This window comes from Cherax quadricarinatus, chromosome 7 (assembly GCF_038502225.1).
Source record: "Cherax quadricarinatus isolate ZL_2023a chromosome 7, ASM3850222v1, whole genome shotgun sequence".
Taxonomy (NCBI): Eukaryota; Metazoa; Arthropoda; class Malacostraca; order Decapoda; family Parastacidae; genus Cherax; species Cherax quadricarinatus.
In genome coordinates, this window is record NC_091298.1 from 66,122,668 (window position 1) to 66,148,055 (window position 25,388).

A 25,388-nucleotide genomic window follows, 5' to 3' on the forward strand; every position below is an offset into this window, starting at 1 on the left:
AAAATGTATATATATATTGCTATTGGTGACTTGTCAATCAGAGCATACTGACCTTTAATTGTACAAATTAAATACCATTTATGACGAGTAGAAACTAAGTCTTCTCTCAAGGTTAAGTAATACATTTGTTCTAAATTTACAAGATTAAGGAAGAGTGGAGAATTATGGCAAATTGAATAGCTATTAATGTTAAATAGCTCTTATTATAGGCCTAAATGGAAATTTCATTTTGTATAATTGCAATATTCAACTGTGATGGACATAACTATCAATCGGAATACACAAAAAAGCTCACAGAACATTAAGCTTCCTAGCAGTAACTCTGGTTACAAAGATTTGGAAAGGAGAACAATTTATGACTCATCTAAACTACCTCATTAGGTTCACCATAACCAGACATTTGTATTTTTTGTATAGGTAGTTAATATGTAAAAAGTGTATATATTCATGTTATATGTTATTGTTGTGTACTTGATTTGTATTTGTTCTAAAATACATTCAAGGGTGTCATAACCATTTTCATTTGTCTCGGCAGTGCATTTATGACTTAAGTTAATGTTACAAAATATATTTAAATAAATGGTGCTTCAATTTATACTACATAAAACTATCATTCCCATTTTTTAAGTTATAGTAATACAGTTTTCACTGATAATGGAATATGTTCATACATTCAATAGCTGTAATTTTTTAAAAAATTTTGTACTGAAACTTGAAATGGCACTATCAAAACCGAGCTGAACTGTGCAGTCATATTTATTCAAAATGTGTTATATGTTTTGGTTATATAACCAGCTATAAAAGGCACAAATAAATGTGTTTCACAGCTTTTGCCTTTTAATTATACACCATGTTTTCATATAAAATACTTTCCTTATTATAAGTGCTCAAAATATTTTATCTACAAAATGATCAAAATACTTAGAGTGCTTAATAAACTTTGTATCTCAAGTGTTCAAAATATACTGTTATAAATATTGCTCCTCTTCAAGGGGGGCTCCTTGGCGTGGTGAAGAGGCTCTTGGTCTGAGGAATTAGCCCTGTCGGTCTTCTTCCTCAGACCGAACCTAATTACCCCCCATTCTCCCCTCCCCTATCCCATCCTCCCCATCCTCCCCTTTTTCCATTCCTCCTCCTCTTCCTCACCCCTCCCTTTTGCCCTTCCTCTTTTTAGCCTTCGTGATTTCTCCCACAGGCGCGCTAGTTCCTAGGTAGGGGAAAGGACACCGGGGTCCATCCCATTCCGTTGAGGTTTCTTGGCGGTGGCGTAGTTTGCCGTGGAATCTGGATTGCCTAGGGATGTCCCGATCCCTCTCCGGTATCCCGGAGTAGCTTTGGGTGTCTTTTGGGCGACGGGTGTATCTCTGGAAGCCACCTTTCGGATTCCGGGGGTGGTGGCTGAAGGAGGTATGCTTTGTGGCGGATATCCGGCCGCCCTCTCTTTTGTCCACCGAGGTAGCTCGGCAGATGTGAGGTTGCTATCCCGGATTGCTGGTTTACTGGCATGAAGGGTAGGGTATGGCACGGGTTCCATGCTGCATCTGCGCTACTAGCGGTGTCGAGTCCTCTTGGGCGCGGAGGGAGATTTCCGGCCCTTTCATTCCTCCTGGGAACTATTCCTCCCCGCTCCCCCCTTTTTTTATTCTTTTTTTTGTTTTTATTTTCTTTTCTTCTTTCTTTTTTTTTCTTAAAAACAAAAAGCAAAGGAGTAACCTAACCATGGCAGCCCTAGTCCATGAAACCACTACCCCCGGGCCCCTTCTTGATACCGCACCCCATTCTGACCCTGCCTTGTGTTTAGACCACTCTTCGGACACTCCTGATGCCCCTGTACCTCTTGCTGGTGCTGTTTCCTCACCCGCTTCAGGTACCGGGGCTTCGACTGACTCCTTCGATTTGTCTGAACTCCGCTCTCCTTTGACTATGCTTCCGGCTTCTCCCTCTACGGTACGGCAATTTTCGAATCGCCCACCCATTTCATGCCGGACCAACTCCGGTCCTACTCCTAAACGCCAACGTCAATCTCCTGATGATGCTCCGTCGTTACCTTCCCATTCTACTCGGAAACGACCGACACGTCAAGCACTCCCTCTCCACGCTCAGTTTCGGACCACACAATGGACTAAATTCTTTACTTTAAGACCAACTTCTTCTTCTGCCTACCTTTCTGACCATAGTATTGCCAAAGCGCTCCTGCGTCATGTTGGCAGAGATATTTCATTTCACGCTCTCAAGAGCGGTACGCGCATCGTCACTGTCCAGAATGCTACCCAAGCTCATGATCTTTCTCTCCTTTCGAATATCGATACTACTCCTATCACTATTGAAAAACATCTTTCTCTCAATTCTTGTAGTGGTACTGTCATTCTGCCCCATACCATAGTCCAACAGAATTTCCAGTCATGTGGCAATGACATTTTTGAACAGCTGGAACTCCAGGATCTCCCAATCCTCAAAGTAGACACTTATGTCCTTCCTGCCCGGGGGCGGAGACGTTACCCTTGCAATGTGGCTCGTTTAACTTTTGACAGCCGAGAACTCCCGTCCTCTGTATATGTCGCGGGACATCGGTTACAAGTTCGAAAGGTGATACCTACACCGCAACAATGTAGAAATTGCTGGCGTTTTGGTCACCCAGCGAAATATTGCAGATCTATGGCCGAATGCCCAGTCTGTGGTGCCGACGACCATTCTAATACATCTTGCAGTCAACCTCAATCTTGCCTTAATTGTAATGAAGCTCACCCTTCGTACTCCCGCCGTTGCCAGGTCTACTTAAATGAACGTGAAATCCGTTGCCTCAAAGAGGCAGAAGGTCTCCCTTATGCTATGGCAGTTACTCATCTCCGCCTCCAAGGGAGACTACCCCGTGTTTCTTATTCTCGTGTTTCCAAACGTCCCCCCACTTCTGGGGTCCCATCTTCTGCAGCCTCCTCTGTTGTTACCCCTCCCATAGCCACTACGGCATCTAATCCTTTTGCTGTCCTTGGCTCTGACGTCCTGACTACAACTCAGTCTGTTCTCACATCTTCGCGTCCTTCCTCACAAGCCCCAGTATCGACAAGACCTCGTACGACACCTAATACCAATCGCCCCTCTACTCAGAAGTCCAAAAAATCCACATTGCTCAAATCTTCTTTGCCCCTTCCTTCCCTTCTTCCGCCTCCACACTTTACCTTTCCAGTCTCTGTACCTAGTTCTTCCCCTCTCTCTGGCTCTATTACAAGTGTAGAGATTCACCCTCCTCCTCGTACTATGCCTTCCACCCCCGTCCCCTCCCAAGTTTCTCCCTCTTCTGTCACCTCCCAGGTTTCTGCCTCTTCTGTCCCCCCCCACACTTCATCTCCAGTCCCTTACACTTTTCCCTCCCCCTCTACTTTGGTACAGTCCATTACTGTCCCAATCTTTACTCACCCTCCTCCTCCTATCTCCAATATGGTCTCCCATACATCTTTGAATTCAGAAACACTTGAAGCCATTTCAGAATATATTGCAGAGACTAAACCTTCAATGGACACTGATTCACTTCCTGTTCCTTCTCTTCCCTCTCCTCCATCTTCACAACCCCATTCTTCGCAACGCTCCGTTCCTTCGCTACTTGAACATCTTCCAATGCCACCACACGTTGACTTTTCTAACCCCTCTAGTCCGTAGGTGCCTTTACCTACAGATTCCTGATATTTTCTTCATCGCCAATCATGGCCTATTTACAGTGGAATATCCGCGGCCTCAGGGGTAATCGGGGTGAGCTTCAGATGTTGCTTTCCAGGTTTTCCCCTGTTGGTGCTTGCTTACAAGAACCAAAATTACACTCGGCTGTTTTCCAACCTATCTCAGGCTATAATTTATTGTATTCTTCGGATCCTTTCTCAGATGGGACCTTTAATGAAAGTGCCCTTCTTCTACGCAATGATATTCCGTACTGTCAACTATTTGTCCATACCTCGCTGCATTACACTGCAGCCCGTATCCACTTGAATAAGTGGTTTACAATATGTTCTTTATATCTCTCTCCTTCTCGAGCATTTTCTATCCCAGACTTTGCCTTTCTTGTTTCATCCTTACCACCACCACTTCTGTTACTTGGTGATTTTAATGCCCACCATTTCCTCTGGGGGGGGTCTCATTGTGACTCACGTGGCATTCAGTTGGAGGCTTTTCTTGCCTCTCACCCCCTCCATGTTTTAAATACGGGTAATCCCACCCATTTTGATCCTCGTACTCATACTCTCTCTTGCATCGATCTATCAGTCTGCTCTTCCTCCACTGCACTAGACTTCACCTGGTCTGTTCTACCAGACTTACATGACAGCGATCATTTTCCGATCATTCTTACTTCTCCTTCCTATTCACCACCTTTCCGTAGCCCTCGCTGGCAGTTTGATCGGGCAAATTGGGATCTTTACTCACACCTCACTGCTTTTAGTGAGGTTCCTTCTTCATCCTCCATTGATGAGCTCCTACACATCTTCTCGACATCAGTTTATACCGCAGCTTCTCATTCTATACCCCAAACCTCAGGCAGGCATTCTCAGAAGTGCGTGCCTTGGTGGTCTCCTGCTTGTGCTCGTGCAGTTCGTTTGAAACGTGCTGCATGGGGCAGGTACCGGTACAATAGAACCGCTGAGAGACTTGTTGATTTTAAGCAGAAGCGTGCGATCGCTCGCCATGTCATCCGTGAAGCTAAACGCACTTGTTGGCGAGACTATGTTTCCACCATCACCTCTGCTTCTTCTATGAGTGCAGTCTGGAAAAAAGTGAGGAAATTGAGTGGTAAATACTCTCCTGACCCGGCTCCTGTTCTACGGGTCACTGGTGTTGATATAGCAAACCCTCTCGACGTTGCCATTGAACTTGGCACACATCTGGTCCGTATTTCCCGAGGGCTCCATCTATGCCCCTCGTTTCTTTCCTCAAAGTCTGCCAGAGAGTTAGTACCCTTGGACTTTTCTTCTCTCGGAGAAGAACAGTATAATGTGCCTTTTACACTTCAAGAACTGGAGGCAACGCTCTCAGCTTGCCGATCATCGGCAGCTGGGCCTGATGACATTCATATTCGTATGTTACAACATTTACATCGGTCAGCCCTTGTAGTCCTCTTACACCTCTTCAATCTTATTTGGGCACAAGGAGTTCTTCCCCAGCTGTGGAAATCTGCCATTGTTCTCCCTTTCCGCAAACCGGGTACTACAGGACATGATGCCTCCCACTATCGCCCCATCGCTCTTACAAGTGCAGTTTGCAAAGTGATGGAACGCCTCGTAAATCGACGTTTAATGTGGTATTTAGAGACTCACAACAGTCTCTCCGCTAGTCAAGATGGCTTTCGTAAGGGTCGTTCTACCATAGACCCCTTACTACGCTTGGATACGTATGTTCGTAATGCCTTTGCGAATAATCACTCAGTTATTGCCATATTTTTTGACCTTGAGAAGGCATATGACACAACTTGGAGGTATAATATTTTGGCCCAGGCCCATTCCTTAGGCCTCCGAGGCAATCTACCATCCTTCCTTAAGAACTTTTTAACTGACAGACATTTCCGTGTTCGAGTCAATAATGTTCTTTCCCCGGACTTCGTCCAAGCTGAAGGTGTCCCTCAGGGATGTGTTCTAAGCACAACACTTTTTCTCCTTGCTATAAATGATTTGGCCTCTGTTCTTCCACCCAATATTTGGTCATCACTCTATGTTGATGACTTCGCTATTGCTTGTGCAGGCGCTGACTGTCACCTTATTGCAGTTTCTCTCCAGCATGCGGTCGACCGTGTTTCCACTTGGGCCACCACACATGGGTTTAAATTTTCAAGTACCAAAACTCACCAAATCACTTTCACTAGACGCTCTGTTATCTCCGATCATCCTTTGTATCTCTATGGCTCCCGTATCCCCGAACGTGATACAGTCAGGTTTCTAGGCCTTCTCTTTGACCGTCGGTTAACCTGGAAACCTCACATTACCTCTCTGAAGGCAACTTGTCACAGCCGGCTAAACCTTCTTAAAACCCTTGCTCATCTTTCCTGGGGAGCTGATCGTCGAACTCTGCTTCGCCTACATTCAGCCCTCGTTTTATCAAAACTCGATTATGGTGACCAGATTTATTCCGCGGCCTCTCCTGCTACTCTCTCTAGCCTTAACTCTATCCATCACCAAGGATTACGTTTGTGCCTTGGTGCTTTTCGCTCTTCCCCTGTTGAGAGCCTCTATACAGAAGCAAATGTTCCATCCTTGTCTGATCGCCGTGATGCCCATTGCCTTCGTTACTATGTACGCTCTCACGATCTACACAATCCTTCCATTTATAGAATGGTCACCGATATTAGTAGACATTCTTTATTCGTTCGCCGCCCCTGTTTGCTCCGTCCCTTTTCTCTTCGCCTACATTCACTCTTGTCTTCCCTTCAGTTACCACCTTTATATGTTCATGTAGCATCTCACTTTTCCCTACCCCCCTGGGAAGTTCCAGCTGTTCGGGTCTGTTCTTTCTCACTCCCTTGCTCGAAAGCTCAACTGCCTACGGTGGCTTCCCGCTCTCTTTTTCTTGATCACTTCCACTCCCATTCTCATGCCACCGCTGTGTACACAGATGGCTCTAAGTCTTCAGACGGCGTCGGATTCGCAGCAGTGTTTCCGGACAGCGTCGTACGAGGGCATTTACTATCTTCAGCTAGCATTTTTACTGCTGAACTGTATGCCATTCTTGCAGCACTTATTCGTATCGCATCTATGCCTGTGTCATCATTTGTAGTAGTCTCAGACTCCCTTAGTGCTCTACAGGCTATACGAAAATTTGATACATCTCATCCCCTAGTTCTCCGTATCCAACTTTGGCTACGCCGTATCTCTACCAAACATAAAGATATTGTTTTTTGTTGGGTCCCTGGTCATGTCGACATACAGGGCAATGAACAGGCAGACACTGCTGTGCGGTCAGCAGTATATGACCTACCAATTTCCTATCGAGGTGTTCCATTTCTGGACTATTTTGCTGCAATAGCTACCCACCTTCGCACCCGTTGGCAACAACGTTGGTCAACTCTGCCCGGTAACAAACTTCATTCTATTAAACCGAGCATAGGTTACTGGCCGTCTTCTTGTCATCAGTGCCGAAGTTGGGAGACCACTCTCTCCCGCCTTCGCATTGGCTACACTCGTCTTACTCATGGGTATCTCATGGAGAGGCACCCTGTTCCTCTCTGTGAGCAGTGTCAAGTTCCAGTATCGATTAGCCACATTCTGTTAGACTGCCCTCTCTATCACCGAGCACGCAGAATTTACCTCCAACGTCGTCTTCGTTCTACTACTCTCTCTTTACCTTCCCTTCTTGCTGATGGACCCTCCTTTAATCCTGACTCTCTCATTGACTTCTTGACAGCGACTGATTTACTCCACAAACTCTGATGATACTTTTCGCACTCCCCTCAGCCCTTTCTGGTTCAGTCTCTTGCTGCCCTTTACCCTTTCACCATCCACTGCCCCGCTGTTATCCGTAACCTGTTGCTCATCCATCTCCCTTTTGCCACCTGATGCCCTCACTTCCTTCCTGCCCTGCAGCGCTGTATAGTCCTTGTGGCTTAGCGCTTCTTTTTGATTATAATAATAATATAAATATTGCTGTACACAAACAACCCCACCCCTTCATGGGGATGCTTTGATGTTAAAGGATTCTTGATTCAAGGCATTTAATTAAACTGCCCTCCTCTTCCTCAGATCAAACCCAATTCTACAGGTACTTCACTATGAAAAAAGTATCAAAAACAACTTGGGCTGATGAATAAGACATGCAGCACCAGAGGACAGCAAACAGATTGAAGGTATCTTCTGTACCAAGATTCCATGGTGTTGCTGCCAGATAATTATGGTAATACAATGCAGGTCAATATTATATACCATTACTGCTATCATACCTGTCTAACAGAAACGTCATGAAATTTTAGTATAGAGGATGCCTTCTTCGATCCAGGCATGACCTAATTTTGCTAGTGGGTCTGTCCATGATGGTCCCTTTAATTGCTACCCCTTATCTGACTCCTATACAAGTGACCATCTTCCTGTCAATGCTTCAAATTCAAGACTGGTGGTAAACACCAAATAGGCTGAGGGACTGCTTGTCTTCTACTGTCTCCAATACCTTCATATGACCTCTGTAGTGAATTGATAAAATGACTGGTTGATAAAGTCTTCAGAATAAAGATACCCAGGTGTTGCACATGTCTTATTCATTTACTTGTCAGTATACCATTAATGCTACCAAAACTTAATTATAGTAGCCAAAATATTAAAACCAATCAAATGCAGGTCTATTCCTGAAAGTTGTGTGTGTGTTATGTTTGTAAAGATAAATAATGTATAAATACATATGAACAATGCAATATAGTAATAGTCATGACACTTAGAGAGCATCTTGACTTCATAATACAATACAGTATAGATATTAGAAAAAGTGGGAAGTGCAGTGCCTACACTGGGAGGGATAAGCAGGTTGCAGTTCAGATGGTTATTTGAATTGGGATGTATGCACGCTTCTGGCAAGACAGCTACCGAGTCTGAAGGTGAATATTTCCTCTTTCAGGTCACCCTTGGTGGGAAAAAGAGACCGGTGTTAAAAAAAAAAATAAAACTGCTAAACCTGAACAAGTCATTTAGTGTTATATGCTAGAGGGGTGTAGACTTCGTGTGAAAGGTATTCAAAGCTAATGAACTAAGTTTCAGTTTAGAGATCAAAGGAAGTCTGCATTTAAAGCAGGACTTACCAAAAGTGCAGCCAGGGTGAAGGCATCGAGGCAGTGAAGGAGAGGTCAGAAACAAAGTCTACATACTCTTTGATGAACAGGATCATCATAAGATGTTCCAGTGTATTAACTCAAAATGGTAACTATACCTGCAAAATACAAAGACCCCCATTTATTCAATAAAGTATTTACTCTTGAATAATGATCAATACAAGTACAAAATAGTGAATTATGTTAATTTTCTTGTATAACATATACCGAAGGTATCATGCAGGCCATTCAAATTCAGCAATACAATGATTCAACAGCTGATTAACATGATAATTTTTTCCACTGTGAAAATTATTCAGATCTGATCTGCTTCTCAGTAATCACAATAGTACTTATGAGTGAGCCTTTAATGCTTTTTTGTAAATTTTTTTTTTTCAACAAGTCGGCCAGCGCTGTATAGCCCTTGTGGCTTAGCGCTTCTTTTTGATTATAATAATAATAACAATAACGAGTCGGCCATCTCCACCCAGTCAATTTATATTTTATTATGGACAGATAAAAAGGCAAGAATCTCTTCCTCTGTAGTAGTTTAGTATATAATACCTGAATATCACTGCAATTTTAAACAAATTAGTCTCTTCGTGGGTGGTATCTTGGATCAAACTTAATTACCTCCAACTTCCCAGGTACAGCATGACCCCCTAGAGGTTTAACACGATTATAATAAAGATAATCATCAGAAGGATTCTAATTAATAGTATTAGGTAGTTTAATTTGTGTTACTAATCTTTATTAAATAAGTTATTCTAAAACAATTATATATATTATACCCACTCTGAGGTTTAAAGATATACATTCTAACTTATCTTTTGCTATATCACTAGTATGCCTTTTGTTTTATTAATTGAGTGCAAGAAACTGCCCATCCAACTATCAGAATTACCCTATGAAGTGCATAGAAGTAGGTAATTTGACCAATTTTACATTAAGTTCAACAAATTCCATTTTAAAAAAAGCCCAAAATCAACACAGTAGGCATTCCAGCCACTAAGGCAACCTTTCCTCTATTCATTAATCATATCACCAGACTTCTCCTATATAACACTTGGCCTCCATTTTCAATACATCACACAAAAACAAAGTTTTACCCCATTTCTAATTTAATAAAACATAACCAAGAATGTCTGGCTATGGTTTAGGCTGTCCAAATATATGAAGACCTTGTAAAAACCCACAAAACAGACTTGGGATTTGGGGAGGGGGATTAGGGTCATTCTTACCTTTCCTCAGCAAAACTGACAAAAATCAAATATTTCTGCCACTTTGAGGCCTATTGCAAGCTACTTCCAGTTTGAAACTGACCAAAATTTCTATTTCTTATCAATTTATACCAAAAAACAGCCAATAATACTACCCTAGAAAACACCTTAAATTTGCCATTTTAACCAAATATGAGGCAGGATTTGTTTTATGCTGTGCATACCCAGTTTCTTATGTCTAGGCCAAAATTTACAACTTGCAGCATATTTTAGGCACTGTGCTTGAAAGAGATCTACACCAGTGGCACTGGCATAAGTAACTTAGATCTACATGGGAGATAGTAAAAAGGTTAATGAGTAGATACTGTAACCTCAGGATATCTATAAATTTTACAAATCCCATCACTCAAATGGTCATTAAAAGTTTGCAAAAAATACTGATGAACATTATGTGACCTGAAAGTTTAAGCATGACCAAATGAACTAGATACTGAATTATTCCAATGACATCATTTAATTATTTATTAAAATAAAGAAGTGTTATACTGCAATGAGATCCTAACAGTGGTAAACCTATCCTTTGTGGCAGTAACTCAAGAAACAAATTTTTAATATCTTAATTCTTTATAGCTCTTGTAAAATTGACTTAGGGAAGGGAACAAAGACGCTGAGAAACGTGTGGTGTGAGGATACGAAAAGTTAATGACTTTTTTTTTTATCTTATCAGTCATCTCCCACAAAGGTATGGTGACCAGAAAAATAAAGAACACATTCCCATCATTCAATCAGTCTTGCCAGAAGTGTACTGACATCATATTTCAATGATTTTCTGACTATAATATCCCCACCCCTCCTTCCGAGTCCCAGACCTTTCCTTGGTGGGAGATGGACAGTGAAAAAAAAAAAAAACCTCTCCTTCTAAACCACATGTTGTACAAAAGATTGCAGAGTGAAGCAATACAGTTAAACAAATGGAGAATGAATACAAGAATGAAGAAATATACAAGTGAAATATACAAGTGAGGCATGAGAACTGTATTTGATCATAGAGACTATCTGTTAGTGAAAGTTTAGCCATAAAAATCATGTACATATTGATGAAACAGTTAGGGATGTCTGCAGACATTACCTGGAAGAGGGTTGCCAAACATACTGCAGCCTTCACAGTCAAGTGGTTAGAACATAAGATTAGCACATGCTAGGCCTCAGGTCCAAATCCCTCCCATTCCTTTGAAAAAAACTATAAATTAATACTAAATAATTACCATGAAACAAGCTAATATTTACAAATGACTGAAAATTTTCCAATATAATAGCTTTAAAATCTACCTTTATAAATGTACATAGCACCTGCAGGTAAATAACTTGGGCCAGACGAGCCTGGCCCAAGGTCGGGCTTAGGGAATAGAAAAAAATTATTGCAACTCATCAAAGCTATCTTACTCTATGGTCTTTTAACACTTTTTTTTTTTCAACAACTTATTTAGATTTCTAAACCATTATATAGCACATTATCTGGTCATATGTGATATCCTACTAAGGACATTAAAGAAGATAATAAATTCTGTACAAGCCTGAATCACAATCCCCTTCAATTCCTCTTTTTAGATTAGTATGCATAATAAATATATACCAGGATCTCAAGACTTAGAAAATAAGAAGGCAGTGACAAGAGAAGCTGTGTATCTGATCAGGTCCCTAATCCACACTGCTATAACCACGAGAGCATGTGTGCGAGAGAATGAGCAAGAGATATCATAAGAGAAAGTGTCTAAAACTCACTTAGAAGCAGGGGCACCCAAGGCACAATTTGAGTACATTGTCAACATCCATAGTCCAAGACTCTCCTAACAGCTAGTGTGAAAAATATTGCTGGATAAAAAGAATAAACATGTGCCTGATTAGCCAGGTTATCATTGCTAGGCAGGCTTGAAGGCCACTGGCAGTAACAGCCTGGTTGCCAAGTCAGTCAACAATGAAGTCCAGATTCAGACCGGATTTCAGGTAGGAAACTCGCGAAACTAAGTCACAGGTAAATCTAAATCATCTACTGCACAATTATACACCAGCAACATCCTCAACCTGGCATTAAACTGCATTATGCACTTAATGATTCATAGTACTGCATTGCCTTAAAGGTTTCTTCTCACATGATGAATCATTAATGAACTACAGTATAATCCACATATATACAGTATATTACTCTTTGATATACAAAAGTAAATTTTTACACCTAAATCTTTATACAGTACATAAATATGTTGAAAATATACACAGTAAAGAAAGGCACCCTACCTTGCTGAGAACTATCATTATGGATTTTTTGTTTATATTTAATTACTATGTAAAACTTCCTACAATTCCATAACATCATTTCCAAACAACATGTACATTATGCTTCACAGTATTATTATTATTACAGTATGTATTGTATTAACAAGAAATGTGCAGATGGTCATACAGCATACCATGAAACAGGAATTCGGTTTTCTGCCACTGCAATAACACCAACGTCCTTCCATAAACTCTCGAATTGTGGTTCAAACATTGGCTGCAAGGCAAACTTATCAACTGCAGCAATTAGGGGAAAATTAAATGCATTTTCCAATGTGGGCAAGAAAATACAATAATTTCAAACATACAGGTAGACCATGGGCTCAATGCCGACAACAGACAGCCTCAGCTAATTCAGGTCTGATTGCTCATAACTGGCCCACAGACTGGTAGTGACTACTGAACACCTAGGTATGTACATAAAAAGTTGCAAAACAAGCTTTTGCTGAGACAGCATTTCACTCAGTGTAGAACAGCTTTACCCAGACATGACTCATGGACCAGGAGGGACCAAAATCTAGCTATTAACTCTAACTTAAGAGCAAGTTGTGAATTGTCCTAGCCACACAATTATGATTTATTCTTTACCGTTTTATTATTCCAGAACATACACAATATACAAAAGAGAGGGAGGCAAGAGCTTACCTGCAACTAACCAGTACACCCATAATCAAGAATATTTTATTCCCTAATATAGAGATTGCAGTAAACTTCCAGTGTATATGCATTATAGATGTACGTACTGTACACCTCGATGTATATACCCCAAGATACACACCTCGATGTATATACCCCAAGATACACACCTCTTGATGTATACATGCCATCAAAATTACATTAAAGCCGAGATTCTACATTGTCCTGCTGTTACAAATTGGGATGTCACACTCAAAAGCAATGTTCAGAACTTTGAAACGACAAGTGTATAAAACCCCTGAAGCTGTTGGTTTTTCACCCATGTGCAGAACTCTTATAATATACAACTTTCAGTGTACTGTATCTCAATCCACAAATGCAGAATTTGTTAGATGGAAATTATTACCCAATAACAGACAAGTGCATCATTCAATATCATATATAATTATATAACCATACAAAATTATATGCTATTAGTATAAAAAATATAGAATGGCAACTTCTTTCTCAAAATATTTCCTGTTTTGCTTAAAGTAAATTATGCCATGAAATTCAGGAAATATTATAAAAGAGTATTGTAAACTTTTGCTAAATTCTCTTGTATCAACATCAGATCAATGGTGAGCAACATGTATTTTAACAAAGCATATATAAAGAAACAGCTCAGATATTCTTTCTTTCTTTCTTTCAACACACCGGCCGTATCCCACCAAGGCAGGGTGGCCCAAAAAGAAAAACGAAAGTTTCTCTTTTAAATTTAGTAATTTATACGGGAGAAGGGGTTACTAGTCCCTTGCTCCCGGCATTTTAGTCGCCTCTTACAACACGCATGGCTTACGGAGGAAGAATTCTGTTCCACTTTCCCATGGAGATAAGAGGAAATAAACAAGAACAAGAACTAGAAAGAAAATAGCAGAAAACCTAGAGGGGTGTATGTGTATATATATGCTTGTACATGTATGTGTAGCGTGACCTAAGTGTAAGTAGAAGTAGCAAGATGTACCTGAAATCTTGCATGTTTATGAGACAGAAAAAAGGACACCAGCAAACCTACCATCATGTAAAACAATTACAGACTTTCGTTTTACACTCCTGCCAAGTGAGTGTAAAACGAAAGCCTGTAATTGTTTTACATGATGGTAGGATTGCTGGTGTCCATTTTTCTGTCTCATAAACATGCAAGATTTCAGGCAAGTCTTGCTACTACTTCTTACACATAGGTCACACTACACATACATGTACATGCATATATATATATATATATATATATATATATATATATATATATATATATATATATATATATACACACCCCTCTGGGTTTTCTTCTATTTTCTTACTAGTTCTTGTTCTTGTTTATTTCCTGTTATCTCCATGGGGACGTGGAACAGAATTCTTCCTCCGTAAGCCATGCGTGTTGTAAGAGGCGACTAAAATGCCGGGAGCAAGGGGCTAGTAACCCCTTCTCCTGTATATATTACTAAATTTAAAAGGAGAAACTTTAGTTTTTTCTTTTGGACCACCCTGTCTTGGTGGGATACGGCCGATGTGTTGAAAGAAAGAATATATATATATATATATAATGCCGGGAGCAAGGGGCTAGTAACCCCTTCTCCTGTATATATTACTAAATTTGAAAGGAGAAACTTTGGTTTTTTCTTTTGGGCCACCCCGCCTCGGTGGGATACGGCCGGTGTGTTGAAAGAAAGAAAGAAAGAAAGAAAGAAAGAAAGAAAGAATATATATATATATATATATATATATATATATATATATATATATATATACACACACACACACACATATACAATTTAAATGTACTGTACTGACATTACCTACATTTTTGTAAAATTACCCATTATTATTATATTCATGGAGAGCACTAAATCTATAAGGGTATCAGGTAATCAGGTTCAATCCAAGAAACAGAAGAGCAGCTCCAAATCCTCAGATCAAGAGCCATTCGACTGCATCAAGGCACTCTAACCCCATTGGTGGGCATATGGTACTGCTCAATGTATCATCAGTCTGCTAGCAAGAAACACAATGACTGGGTTTCATCTTACCTAGTTAAATTTCAGTGTAAAATGTAGGTCGTTCTATACCAATGAGACGGAATGCCATTGGGCCCGTGTAAACCACTGTAAACCCAATTGCAATGTAGGTAATGAATTTGTAGAAGAGTTCAACAATGAGGCGGTGACGAACAGTGATGCCACCCGTCTTGTTCACGTAATCTTCTGCTTTTACCTGAAGAAACATTCGTAGGATGTTGGAAAGAAATCGTGTAACCATGGTCATACATTTCAGAGAAATTGTGAAGTGCTGACAGTATGATTAAACAAGCCAGGGAATGCAGAGGAGTCTTTATTGGCACAGTATTTTGACAAATTGACTAACAAGTACATAGAATAGCAACATTTCCCGGCCAAGTAGTTAGGTGCTGAGTAAGTGAAGTATGATGAATCAGGTGTCGAGTATGTGAGGTATGATGAATCAGGTGTTGAGTAAGTAAAGTATAATGAACCAGGTGTTGAGTGGGTGAGATCTGAGAAGCAAGGAGGCACTGCAAGATGCCTACCAGGCCATACTAGGTTTGCTTCTTCATTCCATCACAATGGAAGCTGTGAGTATAGACAAAGTAAATCTACTATTTTGTTTGTGTTGGCAAATTTCTTGGAAAAGAAGTCTAGGTAGCTGCATTTAATCTTGTCATTTTCATAAAATAACATGGTTGCTCTATCCCATACCATGAGATGGGAGTGGGTATGATGGTACTGGGCACAAGCTTTGGTAAAACTGTCAACCCCCTACAAGCACATTTATGTTCCTGCACATTTATGTTGGGAGACTTCTGGTAGTTTTCCCAATGTAGACCTGATCACACCCATCACATGGAATAGAGTAAACTCATGTGTCCTTCAGTTCCAAGGATGCTGGGGAGATCCTTGTAGAGTCCCTTATGATCATGGTAGTGACTTTTCCTATAGACATAGGAAAAGTCACTACCACAATCATAAGGGACTCTACAAGGATCTCCCCAGATGCAACTCTCTTGTATTCTACACACAGTACTTGATAGTCAATTTGTGTTGAAACATTGTACCAATAAGGATTCCTCTGCAATCAGTGCCTTACTCATCCCTGTTATTCAATATGCAAGAACACAATACATTCTCCTAAGCAAACATGGATTTTGCCTTCACCTCAAAACCACCAGTAAAGTAACTGTGATACTAAAATACAAACGTTGATTTATTGAGAGATATATGCTTCCTCATTCTTCTCAATGGTTCTTTGTTTTCTGTTCATCAGTCAAGACATGTTGCACAGACAGAAGACAGTGACATTGATACACAGTAAATCATGGAATGGGTAGAGTTTGAATCCAAGGTAAGCAAGTCCTAAAACTCACAGGCCATGGTTTAAACCCTACCCATTCCACAATTTGTTTGAAATCATGTTATTACAATTCTGCCAGTGATGTACCTTATGTTATAATTGGCTAACTTTAGTTAACTGATACTACCTTAACCTAGTGTTTGTAGAGAAATTCGCTTAAGCACATAAAATATAAACATTGGCATCAGGAGGGCAGATTGAATAATTATACAATACTTTCAGTGAATGCACCTTAAAGTACAAAATATGATCACTCATTAACATTATTAACTAAGACTAGGAAGAAGTGATTAACTCATTAAGACAATTTATAAACGATAATATGCATTGTATTTGTGCTAGAGGAAAATACAACATATACTTGCCTGAAGCAATGCACAGATGGTGGCAAAAGAAAGAGACTTAAATATTGCCTTCACAGCCATAATGATGACTAGCCCAAGTATGGTGCGGAGAAGTGATAATCCAATCATGTTAAGTGATGGCCAGATGACACTGTAAGGTGGAGGTAGCGATGGCTCCCGTATAATACCCAGCTGATAGTTGGTCCATGATCCCAGGAGGGAGCCGCATCCTACGCCAACAATAACGGTGGTATCACCCCTGCGGTAAACAATATGAAAATTAAAGGAATGCAATGAGATATACTGATTTATCCCCAAATTACTAATACTGTACAAGCCTAACTTCAGTTGGTCAATGCTTTTTGTTCCCAGTAATACTGTATGCTATAGGTTGTTTGTCATTTGTGAACATTACTTTTCCCAAACTGACAGTTTAACAAATCTGCAAACTGCACTAACACATCCCAAAATCAATACAAAAATACTTACTATTAAGATAAACCATCAGTTAGGGAAACAATTTACTTAATAAAATAGGCAAGCTGAAATTTACTGAGCTCAGAGCGACAAGGTGTTTTAATACAGCTCACCAATGGTAAAAGTTTTAAGCCAATCAGTAAGTGATACAATTCCAGCGATTTCAAGGTTTTTTAGCAATTTCGGTAAAATTTCAAATTTGCAGATATTCAGACTAATGGGATATCAGCCTTAGAGGATGCATCATCGATAATATTTTGAAGCCAATCAAAAGCATTCTTTAGTTATTAAATAAAAATGAGTCTCACTATTTATTCAATAACACTGGCAAACTGGGACTTACAGCAGTGCAAGCCTTGTTCAAAACACCATACCAGTGTTGAACATTTGAAACTGATCACACGAGTCATTCTCCAGTTATGGAATGGATTCCAATGACAGTTTTTTATTTTACCATTTTACTACATAATTTTTTTTAACACGTTGGCTGTCGCCAGAAAATCATAATTCTGGGACCTATAATATATGGTGAGCTACCTGGCAGGTGTCCAACGATCAGTGGCAGGGTAGCAGACAACCATGGCGACGGTCAGTGTGAAGGAGATGAGGGGCGAGGCTGGGTGGGTCAGTGCCAAGTGATCGAGGACGTCCACCCAGGGTAATATCATAACAAGTAATACAGTCACCAGCATGAGTCCACACACCACATCCTAAATTAAAAATTATATTTAATGTATTTATATACAGCACTTCCATATTTTTAAAATATGGCAAAATTCCACATAATTCTTTAATTTTGGTGGGGGGGGGGGTGTAAGCAATAATGAGTATTGTGAAACAACGTACGTAGAAGCAGTCTGTAGGTTGTGTTAAGTTTATTTTAATGTCTTTATGTATGTGCTTATTCAGTAGATTGTGTAGTGAATGTTTATTGCTCATCACCAGTGTCAATGTTACATAATGATATATGTACCTATATATATTTGTATGACATTTTAAATAAAATATAAAAAAAAAAAAAATCTTTAATTTCAATGCTTCACAATTAACTCTTATGACAATACTTCTTTTGTAAAGTTGCAGTAAATGAAACATGAAGCAACAATAATGAGGAAATCTTAACAAGTTTTACAGATAAGAACTTAATTGTACCAATAAAAACAGAACAATTCACAACTAACCCACAGTTTGGAAAAGAAATTTTAGACAATGTTTATCCTGGACCAGGAGAAACTAAAACATGGTCATCAATAATGGTTTCCTATCCAAATCTTGGGTTGGCTATAAAGGCTAACTGAATATGACTTACCAAAACAGTATGCATTCCCAGGTACAGCCTTGAAAGGCAGACGCAGGTACACCATGTAACTGCAATGGCCAATCCCCAGCCCCAGTCCAACTAGAAAAAAAACGTAGTTCAGAGTACACCTTATGTTCAAAATCCATTTTTCCATAAAAAGAAAAAATCACTAAAAGGAAGCAATGCAGAAGGACTATAGGCCCATACTAAGTAAGTCTTACTCACGGCCATTCCCATATATATTTATAGAAATGGAAAATACCGTAAAGAATAAAGAAAGCGCTTTGACCCATAATCATTTAGTGCTTCTGATATGAGTATTATTGTAAATACTAATAAAATTTACACTACTTTTATTGAAAGGACCACAATAAATAATTTCTGAAGCTATTTTTTTTTTATTTATTTTTGGTATAAGGCCATTTGATGTCTATCGAGTAGGTTCTTGATTTTTAAGTAAACATAAGTAATGTTAATCTTAATAGTTCTTGGTCTTATTACTTTTCCTTTTATATCCATGGGGAAGTGGAATAAGAATCTTTCCTTCGTAAGCCATGTGTGTTGTAAAGTCAACTAAAATGCCGGGAACAATGGGCTAGTAACCCCTTTTCCTGTAATAATTACTAAAAAGAATAATAAGAAAATTGTCAAAGTGGGAAGTCTGAATGTGCATAGAAGTTGTGCAAATAATAAGAAAGAGATGATTGTGGATGTTATGAATGAGAAGAAGCTGGATGTCCTGGCTTTAAGTGAAACAAAAGGTGGAGGGGGGTGGGAGAGTTTCAGTGGAGAGGAATAAATGGGATTAGGTCAGGGGTTTCAAATAGAGTTAGAGCTAAAGGAGAAGTAGCAATAATGGTGAAGGATAAGTTATGGCAGGTAAAGGGGGACTATAAATGTATTAATTCAAGGATTATGTGGAGTAAAATAAAGGCTGGATGTGAAAAGTGGGTTATAGTAAGCGTATATGCACCTGGAGAAGAGAGAAGTGTAAAGGAGAGAGAGAAATTTTGGGAAATGTTGAGTGAATGCATGGGGAGTTTTGAACCAAGTGTGAGAGTAATGGTGGTTGGGGATTTCAGTGCTAAAGTGGGCAAAAATGTTGTGGAGGGAGTAGTAGGTAAATTTGGGGTGCCAGGAATAAATGAAAATGGGGAGCCTTTAATTAAGCTATGTGTAGAAAGAGGTTTGGCAATAAGTAATATATATTTTATGAAGAAGAAGATAAATAAATATACAAGTTATGATATAGCACGTAATGAAAGTAGTTTGTTAGATTATGTATTGGTGGATAAAAGGTTGATGGGTAGGCTCCAGGATGAACACGTTTATAAAGGGGCAACTGATATATCGGATCATTATTTAGTTGCAGCTACAGTTAGAGTAAGAGGTAGATGGGAAAAGAGGAAAATGGCAACAACAAGCAAGAGGGAGGTGAAAGTGTATAAACTAAGGGAGGAGGAAGTTCGGGTGAGATATAAGCAACTATTGGCAAAGAGGTGGGCTGGTCCAAGTATGAGTAGTGGGGGGGGGGGGTTGAAGAGGGTTGGAATAGTTTTAAAAATGCAGTATTAGAATGTGGGGCAGAAGTTTGTGGTTATAGGAGGGTGGAGGCAGGAGGAAAGAGGAGTAATTGGTGGAATGATGAAGTAAAGGGTGTGATAAAAGAGAAAAAGTTAGCTTATGAGAGGTTTTTACAAAGCAGAAGTGTTATAAGAAGAGTAGAGTATATGGAGAGTAAAAGAAAGGTGAAGAGAGTGCAAAAGGAGAGCAGATGATAGAGTGGGAGAGCCACTGTCAAGGAATTTTAATGAAAATAAGAAAAAATTTTGGAGTTAAACAAGTTAAGAAAGCCTAGAGAAAGAATGGATTTGTCAGTTAAAAACAGAGTAAGGGAGTTAGTAGATGGGGAGATGGAGGTTTTGGGTAGATGGCAAGAATATTTTGAGGAGCTTTTAAATGTCGACGAAGAAAGGGAAGCGGTAATTTCATGCACTGGCCAGGGAGGTATACCATCTTTTAGGAGTGAAGAACAGGTTGTGAGTGTGGGGGGGTGCGTGAGGCATTACGTAGAATGAAAGGGGGTAAAGCAGCTGGAATTGACGGGATCATGACAGAAATGTTAAAAGCAGGGGGGGATACAGTGTTGGAGTGGTTGGTATTTTTGTTTAATAAATGTATGAAAGAGGGGAAGGTACCTAGGGATTGGCAGAGAGCATGTACAGTCCCTTTATATAAAGGGAAGGGGGACAAAAGAGATTGTAAAAATTATAGAGGAATAAGTTTACTGAGTATACCAAGAAAAGTGTACAGTAGGGTTATAATTGAAAGAATTAGAGGTAAGACAGAATGAAGGATTGCGGATGAGCAAGGAGGTTTCAGAGTGGGTAGGGGATGTGTAAATCAACTGTTTACATTGAACAGTATTTAGATAAAGGTAGGGAGCAGTATTTAGATAAAAGTAGGGAAGTTTTTATTGCATTTATGAATTTAGAAAAGGCATATGATAGAGTGGATAGGGGAGCAATGTGGCAGATGTTGCAAGTATATCGAATAGGTGGTAAGTTACTAAATGCTGTAAAGAGTTTTTATGAGGATAGTGAGGCTCAGGTTAGGGTGTGTAGAAGAGAGGGAGACTACTTCCCAGTAAAAGTAGGTCTTAGACAGGGATGTGTAATGTCACCATGGTTGTTTAATATATTTATAGATGGGATTGTAAAAGAAGTAAATGCTAGGATGTTCAGGAGAGGGGCGGGATTAAATTATGGGGAATTAAATAACAAAAAAAGGCACAATACTGTGACTGGAACGATACACAAATAACCCGCACATAAAAGAGAGAAGCTTACGACGATGTTTCGGTCCGACTTGGACCATTTACAAAGTCACACTAACCAGAAGTGGAGCAGGACAGCTATATATAGGCAGGAAGAGGTGGTAGTAGTAGTACAAGAATGGTATATAATACCGACAAGATGAAATTAAGGGATGCCCGGGTGTTGCGCATGTGTCTTAATTTCATTTTGTCGGTATTATATACCATTCTTGTACTACTACTACTACTACTACTACTACCACCACCTCTTCCTGCCTATATACAGCCGTCCTGCTCCACTTCTGGTTAGTGTGACTTTGTAAATGGTCCAAGTCGGACCGAAACGTCGTTGTAAGCTTCTCTCTTTTATGTGCGGGTTATTTGTGTATGGGGAATTAAATACAAAATGGGAATTGACACAGTTGCTTTTTGCTGATGATACTGTGCTTATGGGAGATTCTAAAGAAAAATTGCAAAGGTTAGTGGATGAGTTTGGGAGTGTGTGTAAAGGTAGAAAGTTGAAAGTGAACATAGAAAAGAGTAAGGTGATGAGGGTATCAAATGATTTAGATAAAGAAAAATTGGATATTAAATTGGGGAGGAGGAGTATGGAAGAAGTGAATGTTTTCAGATACTTGGGAGTTGACGTGTCGGCGGATGGATTTATGAAGGATGAGGTTAATCATAGAACTGATGAGGAAAAAAAGGTGAGTGGTGCATTGAGGTATATGTGGAGACAAAAAACGTTATCTATGGAGGCAAAGAAGGGAATGTATGAAAGTATAGTAGTACCAACACTCTTATATGGGTGTGAAGCCTGAGTTGTGAATGCACCAGCGAGGAGGTGGTTGGAGGCAGTGGAGATGTCCCGTCTAAGGGCAATGTGTGGTGTAAATATTATGCAGAAAATTCGGAGTGTGGAAATTAGGAGGAAGTGTGGAGTTAATAAAAGTATTAGTCAGAGGGTTGAAGAGGGGTTGTTGAGGTGGTTTGGTCATTTAGAGAGAATGGATCAAAGTAGAATGACATGGAGAGCATATAAATCTGTAGGGGAAGGAAGGCGGGGTAGGGGTCGTCCTCGAAAAGGTTGGAAGGAAGGGGTAAGGGAGGTTTAGTGGGCGAGGGGCTTGGACTTCCAGCAGGAGTGGATGAGAGTGTTTGATAGGAGTGAATGGAGACGAATGGTATTTGGGACCTGACGATCTGTCGGAGTGTGAGCAGGGTAATATTTAGTGAAGGGATTCAGGGAAACCGGTTGTTTTTGTATAGCCGGACTCGAGTCCTGGAAATGGGAAGTACAATGCCTGCATTCTAAAGGAGGGGTTTGGGATATTGGCAGTTTGGAGGGATATGTTGTGTATCTTTATATGTATATGCTTCTAAACTGTTATGTTCTGAGCACCTCTGCAAAAACAGTGATTATGTGTGAGTGAGGTGAGTGTTGAATGATGATGAAAGTATTTTCTTTTTGGGGATTTTCTTTATTTTTGGGTCACCCTGCCTCGGTGGGAGACGGCCGACTTGTTGAAAAAAAAAAATATGTAATGTTGATTTTTTCCTGATTTTGTATTGTAGGAATTAGCTGTGAATTGTTCTCAGTTGTTTATTGGCCAAATTACAGTATACGATGATTTGGTGAAATGTATTTTTTTTTTTTTTTGTGGGGGGTAAATGATTTCAACAAAATATGAAATTCTCCAAGTCTAAGAAAAAATCCCAATGTTTTCATTACACTGGGTTCACTTTATGACCACACAGCATGGGATGCTTATTATTATTCTGCTGTACATTTATACTTAAGTACTGTTGAAATTGAAGAGTTCATCTTGTAAAGAAAATGCTATAGAAGAAAAAAACAATTAGTATAGTTACTATGTATGAGTATAACAGGAATATAATTTCAAGCAAGAAAACAGAGAACACTATAAGAAAAGCAAACATATCAACAGAATAATGGCAATTAATAATCAAAACCGTACACTAGTGTATACAATCTATAGTAATGGACGCCACTGTACTTACTTGGTAGCGATTTAATGTGAGGATGAGAATGGAAAATGGCATGGCAGCACCAACCATGGCATGCGTGGAGGGAAGGCCATACTCTAACTGCCACTTAGGGTCCAACCGAACTACTGGAGGACAAGCTGGCCGAGGCACTTTCAGGATATCTTTTAATGCTTGTCCTGACGAAGAGAACAGAACCATAAGCTTTTTTTTTCGCTATTTTTTTTCTTTGCAATCTGACATACTCTTTTGTTGCTAAATTCAAATAAATTTAACCTGGAAACATAAAATGTACATTTAATACTGAATTTAGCACAGTTTAACCCTTAACCCTTTGACTGTTTCAGGCCCCTCTCTGAAACTGTCATTCTATGTCGCTCAATTTTTGAAAAAAAAAAAAAAAAAATATTTTTTTCTTATGAAATGATAGAGAATCTTTTCCCGATGGCAATGACACCAAAAGTTCGAAATTTGGTCGAAAACTCATGGAATTATGCTCCCGCGAATTTAGCGGTCTCAGCGACATATGAGTATCGGCGATTTTGCCGACTTTGAGCCCTATTTTCAGCCAATTCCAAACTCATAGCTATTTCTTTAGAACTCCATTTTATCTATCAGCTGAGTACAAGAAACCTCCCATTTACTAATTTGGAGTACCCAATATGGTGGTCAGAAATTGGCAATTTGGCCAATTTCACGCAAACTAAAAAAGATGCCAATTTCAAAATAGGGTCCAGAATAAACAAGGTAGACATTTGTGGCACTAAAATAACATATGCTCTGTTCATTAGTCACATCTCTAGGCCCCTCTTATATTATTATTGCTTTCTATTTTGATTTTTTATTCATACAAAAATATACAAAATTTACTGTTATGCAGACTACTGCATTATTGTAAAAATGGTATAAATAATATCAGTGACTAGTGAAAGAATATTAGACTCCCCAGTTGACGTGTATTGACGTGTGGTGTGATTTATTTACTCATGAACATTGGTAAAAATCGAACATTTCCGCTACTTTGAGCTCAGTTTCAAGGTCGTTTTCATCGTCAAAGTAATGAAAATCATCTCTATTTCTGTAATATATTTTCCATTTTATCACCTAAGCCCATGAAAACGCGAATACAACGATAAATACTATACGAAAATACACCTCAAAGTCGGCGTTTTATTCCAAAAAAATGATCAGTTTTTTTTTCTCATTACGCAATGTGTGCTGCAGGATTTTTTTTATGTGGTGCACACTGACCACACAGACCCATTCTCTCACATGTGGGCCAACCAGCTTTCTCCCACTTGATTTGAAGCCGCTAGAATTATTGAGTATATATACGTCAGAAACATTGGCTCGTAAGACGTATTTATACGTCGAAAACAGTCAAAGGGTTAAACTGTCCAAACAAATTTACGTTCACATGCGTAGTGCTCCAAAAGTAGATCTACATTTTTCACATATTTTCAAATATAACAAAAAAAAAAAAAGTAGATCAATGTTTTTTTTACACGTTTTCAAATGTAAAAAAAATTAAAGATCTACTTTTTTACATACTTTCAAGTGTTGAAAAAACGTAGATCTACGTTTGGACAGTTTAAGGGTTAAGGAAGAAAATGCAAAGAAGAATGCTGAAGAAACCACTAATCAAGGATACGCCTACATTATAGAAAGGATTTCACTTGATAAAGATGCTTTTTACTAATCGATACACTATCTAATAAGTGCTGGAAGTTAGCCATTGTTTCAGCACAAAATATAGCAGCAAGCACTCAACAGTGAATTTGTAAAATTTTAAGAATATAAAAAAGTGCTATTTGGAGTAATGCTAAATTTATCTGTGCATTAGATCAAGTTCTAAAGAACAGGATTATACATATAATTTATGCCTTGGTGAAGTGGAACAGAATTCTTCCTCTGTAAGCCATGCTTGTATCGTGAGAGGCGACAAAAATGCCAGAAGCAAGGGGCTAGTAATCCCTTTCCTGTATAGATTACTAAATTGTAAAAGAGAAACTTTTGTTTTTTCTTTTTAGGTCACCCAGCCTCACTGGGATACGGTCAGTTTGTTAAAAAAAACAAAAAAGCTTTGAAGACA

At 39.3% G+C, this 25,388-nt stretch overlaps 1 protein-coding gene across 4 annotated transcripts in view; it reads right to left on the reverse strand.

The window, feature by feature from the left end:
* Positions 1 to 7,209: 7,209 nt before the first annotated feature.
* The window catches only part of LOC128686955 (sphingosine-1-phosphate phosphatase 2), a 34,524-nt gene continuing 16,345 nt past the window's right edge, over positions 7,210 to 25,388 (reverse strand). For 2 of the 4 annotated variants that reach the window (XM_053774261.2, XM_070082650.1), the window contains exons 5-10: positions 23,312 to 23,475; positions 18,484 to 18,573; positions 17,712 to 17,884; positions 16,719 to 16,956; positions 15,018 to 15,201; positions 9,488 to 11,209 (exon numbers count right to left, since the gene is read on the reverse strand). In XM_053774261.2, coding sequence (XP_053630236.1) covers positions 15,022 to 15,201; positions 16,719 to 16,956; positions 17,712 to 17,884; positions 18,484 to 18,573; positions 23,312 to 23,475 — 845 coding nt within the window. In that variant the 3' untranslated portion in view covers positions 9,488 to 11,209; positions 15,018 to 15,021. Of the gene's footprint in view, positions 8,881 to 9,487; positions 11,210 to 14,719; positions 15,202 to 16,718; positions 16,957 to 17,711; positions 17,885 to 18,483; positions 18,574 to 23,311; positions 23,476 to 25,388 lie in introns of those variants that run through there. The other 2 variants (XR_011391701.1, XM_070082651.1) reach the window with 2 other exon arrangements.